Source organism: Trichomycterus rosablanca, chromosome 20, assembly GCF_030014385.1.
Source record: "Trichomycterus rosablanca isolate fTriRos1 chromosome 20, fTriRos1.hap1, whole genome shotgun sequence".
In the NCBI taxonomy this organism is placed as follows: Eukaryota; Metazoa; Chordata; class Actinopteri; order Siluriformes; family Trichomycteridae; genus Trichomycterus; species Trichomycterus rosablanca.
This window is the reverse complement of record NC_086007.1, coordinates 25718228-25726910: the sequence shown is the minus strand read 5'-3', so window position 1 is coordinate 25726910 and position 8683 is coordinate 25718228. Positions and strand designations below refer to the sequence as shown.

The following is an 8683-nucleotide window of genomic DNA, read 5'->3' as shown; positions in this document are numbered from 1 at the left end:
GTTATAATCATCCTAACAACCAGATTGTGAGCTATACAACGCTGTTTATTAGTTTATATTCCATTTCTAATCCGAATTCCAGATTTTATTCGAATTGTTATGAAAATGAATCCATACTGAATCGGCTCCTATCGTTCACTAAAAGAATCGACTCTGTCAGAATGACTCTTCACTGGTGAACGGGAAGTGGGCGTGGCCTCTGCAGAGACCCGGTAGTTGAAGTGCAGGGATCATGGCGTGGAGAGGTTGTGCAGTTAGATGGGTTATAAAGGATTTAATAACACACAGCAGCCGCAGAAACAAGTAATTATAACATTTATATCTTAATTACTGTTTATTTCACACTAATAAAGTTTAAACTGGTTGATTTAATGTAAAATAAGCAGGTTAAATGGATTGTTATTGTTTATTGTTAGTATGGTGGGATGTTCTGTGACCTGTGTTCTGTTATTTTATTTTAATTATTAATTACTACATTTTATTTTATTTTACAGTTGCATATCCTACACATGATTGATATTCTCCTGTAAACACTCCACTTTGTATAAATACGTGATAATATTTAGCTATATTGTAGATAACACATGCATGACAGGCAGCTTCATCTGGATTATAACACTTATATAAATAAAATAAATACCTGTATACTAGACAATCTACATCATCTGGATTATAACACTTATAATAAATAAAATAAACATGTACATTCAAGATATAATCTCATTTATTTAAATAAATGCAATATTTATTACATTTTAACGTCATGTCTTACACACCTTGGTTAGATGACAGAACAGGTAGTTACTCATTAATATCAAACACAGTCATGAACAATTTTGTATCTCCAGTTCACCTCACTTGCACGTCTTTGGGCTGTGGGAGGAAACCGGAGCTCCCGGAGGAAACACCCCCCCCCCCCCCCCCCCCCCCCCCCCCACACACACACACACAAACACAAAAACGTTTATTTATAAGTTGGGTGGCACAGTGGCTCGGTGGGTAGCACTGCCTCCTCACAGCAAGAAGGTCCTGGGTTCGATTTCCAGGTGGAGCGGTTCGGGTCTTTTCTGTGTGGAGTTTGCATGTTCTCCCCAGGTCTGTGTGGGTTTCCTCCGGCAGCTCCGGTTTCCTCCTACAGTCCAAAGACATGCTAGGGAGGTGAATTGGAGACACAAAATTGTGTTCGATGTAACCTTGTGAACTGATGAATCTTGTGTAATGAGTAACTACTGTTTCTGTCATGAATGTAACCGAAGTGTAAAACATGACGTTAAACTCAAAATAAACTGTGGAGTTTGCATGTTCTCCCTGTGTCTGAGGTGTGTTTGATATTAAAAACTTGAATTGTGAATCTAGTGTAAGAAGTAACTACGTGTCCTGTCATAAATGTAACCAAAATCATGATGTTAAAATCCTACTAAATTAATTATTTATAAGTTTAATTTAGGTTTTCTGAAAGGAAAATCTAAAACAGGCTGGAGCAATAACATACATGCATTAACCTATATAATTAATTTGGCTTATTATACTTTAAATTCATCCCTCCTGATCATATATCACAGCTTGGAATTTCTCAGTTCGCATATAGGTCCAAATAAAATAGGTGTTCTTGATCGCTATTAGATCTAATTTGATCTACTTTCAATCCAATCCTCTTACCAGTGTGGTATCAGGTGAATCCATTGTAGTTGGAGTGTATTATTCATAATACGACGGCTCTGTGTGTTGTGTGCAGGTTCACACCCTTCCACCAGCAAAGATGCGGCTTTCGCAAAGTGTCGAAGAAGCCGGAGCTGAAGAAGGAGGTGGAACAGGTGGAACAGTTGTCACAGAAAAAGAGTGTATCCCCAGCAATAGAGCCGTCCGCTCCACGGCTGCCTGACAGATCACTGGGCAGACTGGTCAAGCCACTGGTATTCACCGTAGGGGTAGGTAGAGCCGGAGTTTGGTGTGTTGGTGATGCGGGTTGACATACAGATCAATTAAATGGACGTGTAATGGTGGGATTGAACACTGTTCTTTCAAAGCAAATATTCAATGTTTTAATGATCATGGTGTCTAACCTGTTAGATGTTATATTTGTTTTGATCTGATGAGTGTATAAATATACAATTTATGTAACTTTCACAATTATTAAACCACAATTATGCCCTCTGACTAGTGGCATCATAATCCTGGTCTAGACCTCTCTCACCAGGACCGAAATGTTCTATTTTATTTATCAGGTGATCAGTTAGTACAGGTTGATTTGTACAATTTTGAGGTTTCTCTTACCATGCCAGCAAGACGCTCCCCACAGCATAAGAGAGAGCCACTGTTCCCCCCTATTGATACGATCGAGCATTCAGGCCTGCACTGTTTTCTTGGTGTACACCACCTTAGTCCAAGTAAAGAAAGTTATGTTGCTTCTTTGCTTCAGATTTAGCCTTTTTACCATGGGCCTGGGTAAAAACGGGACCCACACACCAGTAGTGTTTGTGTCTTTGTGTGTGTGTTTGCATTACTGACTCCAGCTCAGTTTACAGGCTGCTCATTCGGCACGGCAGCCATCTGGCAGTATGAGAGTCTGAAGTCACGCGTTCAGAGCTATTTCGACGAGGTGCAAGGCGACTGGCTGGACAAGATGCGGCCGCAGAAACAAGGAGACCTTCGCAAACGGGTGGGTTCGATGATCGTGTAGGTGTGTTATGATAATGCATCCATGTAAAACAGTGTTGATACGTGTGTTTATAAATTGGCAGGTGAATCAGTGGTGGAACGGTCTGACTGAAGGGCAGAGAAGTGTTACAGGTCAGCACACACACACACACCACCATCATCATCTTTTATAATTTTATAATAACTTATTTCATCGGTGTTCTTTTCACTGTGTGTATTTCTTTTGTGTGTGTCTCAGGCATCATCGCTGCTAATGTGCTGGTGTTTTGTTGTTGGAGGATTCCCTCACTGCAGCGTTCCATGCTGAAGTACTTCACCTCTAATCCAGCATCCAGTACGTACATCCAGTACCAGTATCCCAAATTCTTTTAACCAGGGCAGCTTTTTGGCTCAGTGGGTAAAGGAACAGGTTAATTTTATACCACTAGTGCACAATAATGCCCTGCGATGGACTGGCGCCCCGTCCAGGGTGTTACTGTGTGCCTTGCGCCCATTGCAAAGCTGGGATAGGCTCCAGCACCCCCCCACGACCCTAACTGGTTAAGTGGTTAAGACAGTGAGTGAGTGAGTGAGTGAGAGTCAGAACTTCACAAAAATAGGGGCATCCTGGATTGAACCACGCCCAACATGAGTGAAATGATCAATTTTATTTATCAGGCAAACAGTTAGTACAGGTAGGTTTGTATGATTTTGCAGCTGTCCCTAACTATGCCAGCAAGATGCCCTCCACAGCATAACAGAGCCACTGGTCCAACTTACTGGAGGATCAAGCATGTATGTCTGTACTGTTCTCTTGGTGTACATAGCAGGCCGTATAGCAGGTTTCCACATCCATCGTCTTTATTTCTTATGTAACTGGAATTAAAACTGTGTGTGTGTGTGTGTGTGTGTAGGTGCACTCTGTTGGCCCATGCTGCTCTCCACGTTCAGTCACTACTCCTTCTTCCACATGGCGGCCAACATGTACGTGTTGTGGAGTTTCTCCTCCAGTGCTGTGAGCATACTGGGGAAGGAGCAGTTCGTCGCCGTCTACCTGTCAGCAGGTATGATATCTGTGTTCATCTCATCAAAAAGAAAAGATGATCATAGTCAACAATTAGGGTGTCCACATACTTTAGAACAGATACTGTGTGTGTTATTATATGGTGTATTATGTGTGTGTGTATTTCAGGTGTGATCTCCACATTTGCTAGTTACATGTGTAAAACATTAACTAGGAGGGCGGGGCCTTCACTGGGTGCGGTGAGTATCTTAATGCTATATGATTTCTGACCAGTAAGTAATCTCAGTACCCTGTATTCTGGCGCCCCTGTCGCTTGAACGACACACTTGCTTTTTTGGAGCTGCATAAATGATGTGTGAACTGTACATGAACTTCAGATCAAGCCAGAGACCCATCTGAGTGCTAAAAATCCACTAAGCCCCTACAGATTTGGTCCCCCACTGTTCTATACGTGTGGATAAGATTTTTAACATACTCAGTCCATACCATCACATAGATTTCTTTCTTTTCCTTGTTTTTACCACTATTATGTTTGATATAGGCATGAACTGACGTTTTAAACAAGGGCGATGTGGGTGTTGGATACTTTTATTTTTTAAATGCAATGTTTTACAAACTGTATTGTCAATAAAAAAGGCCCTAATCACAATACTGTGATTACATATACTGATGTAAATATTATAAATGAACATATTCCTCTTACTAACTTTGCGTAATGTTAGGATCTGTCACTTCCCATCAGTTGTTTATATGGCAGGAATGTTTTCGAATGGCAGGACCCCTCTCCACCCCCATGGCTACGACCTTTGAATTGAGCATTATCAGTTATTTAATCTGACCCATGTAGCATGACCGAGGCTATCAGGATGGGGGGCAATTACTTTTTACTCCACTGTACATTTTCGGCATTTATCAGACGCTTTTATCCAAAGCAATTGAGGGTTAAGGGCCTTGCTCAGGGGCCCAACAGTGGCAACTTGGCGGTGGCGGGGCTTGAACCGGCAACCTTCCGATTGCTAGTCCAGTACCTTAACCACTGAGCTATCACTGCCCCTACCCGGGTCAACTGCTTGGAAGGCAGCTATGCTCACCACTATTTTAATTGGTAAATGCGGTAAGCTCACCACTAGAGGGCACTGAAACATTCACGTGTGTGTGATTGTGTGTGATTGTGTGTGTGTGTGTGTGTGTGTGTGTGTGTGTGTGTGTGTGTGTGTTGAATAGTCCGGAGCCATCATGACCGTGCTTGCTGCTGTCTGCGCCAAGATGCCCGAAGCCAAACTGGCCATCATCTTCCTCCCCATGTACACCTTCACCGCAGGAAATGTAAGGCACACACCACTAACTATTTAAACCAGTCCAACATAAACCGTTTTAACTCAGTGTTGTCGTTTCCCAAAAACAGGCTCTGAAGGCTATCCTCGCCCTGGATACAGCAGGCATGATTATGGGGTGGCACTTCTTTGACCATGCCGCTCATTTAGGGGGGGCCCTGTTCGGCATGTAAGTCTTTTCCCCTCTCACACATGCACTCACATACCGGTACATAATTCACATTAGTCTTCATTCTGCATGTGTGTGTGTGTGTGTAGCTGGTACGTCTTCTACGGCCATGAGCTGCTCTGGAAGAACAGGGAGCCTCTGGTGAAGATCTGGCACAACTTCAGGACACGAGGACCCGGCTCAGGGGGCAACGGACCCCTATAGAACACCGTTAGAAGAAATGCAGGACTGCCACACGCACCCTTACACACACCTGACAGAACCATGGGGTCACTTTAGGCATTATGGAAGTATGTGTGTGTGTATGTGTCCAGTGGCAGGCCAGCGTAATAAACACCAATGCATTGGGCATGAATGTGTACTGTGTGTGTGTGTGTGTGTGTGTGTGTGTGTGTGTGTGTGTGTGTGTGTGAGAGAGAGAGAAAGATGTGTAGCTCTGTCGTTACATGTTTGTTTATTTCTGTTTCAAATGAATAAAGTGTTTATTACCCCTCGTGCACCGAAATTCATTAATTCATTTTCTCATTCGCTAATCCAATTAGGGTCGTGGGGGGTGCCGGAGCCTATCCCAGCCTTTCAATGGGCGCAAGGCACACAGTAACACCCTGGACGGGGCGCCAGTCCATCGCAGGGCAGACAGACACACACACACACCCATTTACTTATTGGGCAAATCAGTGTCTCCACTTAACCTGACTGCACGTTTTTGGTCTGTGGGAGGAAACCCACGCAGACATGGGGAGAACATGCAAACTCCGCACAGAAAGGACCCAGACCGCCCCGTCTGGGGATTGAACCCAGGACCTGTGAGGCGACAGTGCTACCCACCGAGCCACCGTGCCGCCCTCGTGCACTAAAATGATGTTTGAAAATAATATTCGTACTCATATGAATTCATTAAGATGTTCAAACTGTTTCAGTCGCTCACCTGAATGTTTAATAAACATCTTTTCCTAAAAATTGGGGTGGCGCGGCGGGTAGCACCATCGCCTCACAGCGAGGTTCGATTCCTAGGCGGGGCGGTCCGGGTTCTTTCTGTGTGGAGTTTGCATGTTCTCCCCGTGTCTGCGTGGGTTTCCTCCGGGAGCTCCGGTTTCCTCCCACAGTCCAAAGACGTGCAAGTGAGGTGAATTGGAGACACAAAATTGTCCACGACTGTGTTTGCCATTAAAGACTTGAACTGATGAATCTTGTGTAAGCCGTAACTACATGTCCTGTCATGAATGTAACCAAAGTGTGTAAAACATGACGTTAAAATCATAATAAATAAATACAATCCAAAAAATTGGGACAAGTGGCTGAAACACATGAATTCAAGAAATAAAATGTGCGTCCCAATACTTTTGTCCATGTAGTGTATTTAGAATTGAGGGTAGGGCGGCACGGTGGCTCGGTGGATAGCATTGTTGCCTCACAGCAAGAAGGTCATGGGTTCGATCCCCAGGCGGGTCCTTTCTGTGTGGAGTTTGCATGTTCTCCTAGTCTCTGCATGGGTTTCCTCCGGGAGCTCCGGTTTCCTCGCACAGTCCAAAAACATGCAGTCAGGTTAATTGGAGACACTGAATTGCCCTATAGGTGAATGTGTGTGTGTGTGTGTGTCTGGCACCCCGTCCAGGGTGTTACTGTGTGCCTTGCGCCCATTGAAAAGCTGGGATAGGCTCCAGCATCCCCCCGCGACCCTGATTGAATAAGAAAGTGAGTGAGAGTGAGTGTGTTGATTTGCTCTGGGCTCTCAGGGACCCGAAACAGAACATTAGGGTTATGTATTCTTGTAAACAGCATTCTCACTTGTACATCAAATTAAATTGTATGTATATACACAGTGGAACCTCGATTTAACAGACCAAAAGGGGGGAGAACTAGTCCTAATTTGATAAGCGGTTAAGAGAGTGAGTGAGTGAGAATTGAGGGTCGAGTTTCTATAATAATTGAAAGCAGTGAAGTTTGTTGAATCCATGCATCAGATCAACAACTACAAAGTTTCATGTTAATTGATTGGTGATTTTTTTATTTGACATTTGACGTGTGACAACAATGAAAGCTGTCGTCGTGGTGCAATTAAGAGCGTTTGAGAAAGCAATATTGTGTAAGTGATACCGAGAATCTCCGCTCTGTTGAAACTACATCATTGTTCAGGAGCTGCAGTTTCTGTTGGAGAACTTTGATCCCGTGTAAACGTGAATGATTCACTGATCTGGATCACGTCTGCACACATACAGCATTATAAAAACATGACACTTATTTAATACTCTTCCCGTCTGTTCTAAATGTAAAAAAACACCGACACTTCATTATTCTGATGATGTATACAGAAGAAATCTAGACATTTGAGGTTATAATATCAATGAATGAATGAATGCCTTTATTGTCATTGTACAGGGTGTCCCAAAAGCTGAAATGCATATTTAATTTCAATAGAATATTAATCAATAACATCTTCAATGTGTTTTCCACTATTTGTGATACAACGTGTGTGTGTGTGTATTTTAGTAAACAATAGTTATAGTTAGTGATATTTCCTATGTGTCCAGACACCCTAACAAAAGCTGTTACATACACATACACACTAAAACGGTAAATAAATACACAACAATTAAGTCCTTAAATATTAAGGTCTAAAACATATAAACAACATATAAAAGTATATAAGAATATACACTGACCAGACGTAACATTATGAGCACTGACAGGTGAAGTGAATAACATTGAATAACATGATCATCATGGCACCTGTTAGTGGGGGGCATATATTAGGCAGCAAGTGAACATTTTATCCTCTAAGTTGATGTTAGAAGCAGGAAAAATGGGCGAGCGTGAGGATTCGAGCGAGTTTGACGAGGGCCAAATTGTGCATCTCCAAAACTGCAGCTCTTGTGGGGTGTTCCCAGTCTGCAGTGGTCAGTATCTATCAAAAGTGGTCCAAGGAAGGAACAGTGGTAAACCGGCGACAGGGTCATGGGCTCACTGCACTGATGCCCGTGTGGTCCGCGATCCAACAGACGAGCTCCTGTAGCTCAAACTGCTGAAAAAGTTAATGCTGGTTCTGATAGAAAGGTGTCAGAATACACAGAGCATCACAGATTGTTGCGTATAAGGCTGCAAAAGGGGGACCAACACAATATTAGGAAGGTGGTCATAATGTTATGCCTGATTTGTGTATACTTATGTAAGGTATGTATGGTTGTGGCAGTGGTAGTCCAACTGCTAAGGTACTTGACTGGTTTTCAGAAAGCTGCCTGTTCAAGCCCCGTGACTGCCAAGTTGCCACTGCTGGACCCCTGAGCACGGCCCTTAACCCTCAATTACTCAAACTGTATTCAGTCATGACTGTAAGTCTGCTTAATGCCACAATAGTAAATGTTTGTGGCTAAAACTTGTTGCAATTGGGGGGTATCCACATACTTTTGTCTGTATAGTGTGTTTAAGGCTTATGATGATAAGTTACACGTTTAGAAGTTATGCTTTCAGGTTGGAAGTTATTTGTTTCTGTGATTCCTCATTTCCTGTACATACATCTCC

At 43.0% G+C, this 8683-nt stretch overlaps 1 protein-coding gene across 1 annotated transcript; it reads left to right on the top strand.

Moving 5' to 3' along the window:
• The first annotated feature begins 229 nt into the window (after positions 1 to 229).
• parlb (presenilin associated, rhomboid-like b) lies at positions 230 to 5669 on the top strand. Its single transcript, XM_063017174.1, has 10 exons — positions 230 to 303; positions 1736 to 1928; positions 2519 to 2659; positions 2742 to 2790; positions 2897 to 2992; positions 3552 to 3701; positions 3830 to 3900; positions 4886 to 4987; positions 5067 to 5164; positions 5254 to 5669. The coding sequence occupies exons 1-10, from the start codon at positions 233 to 235 to the stop codon at positions 5366 to 5368; spliced, it is 1086 nt and encodes a 361-aa protein (XP_062873244.1). The 5' UTR covers positions 230 to 232; the 3' UTR covers positions 5369 to 5669.
• Positions 5670 to 8683: the final 3014 nt, after the last annotated feature.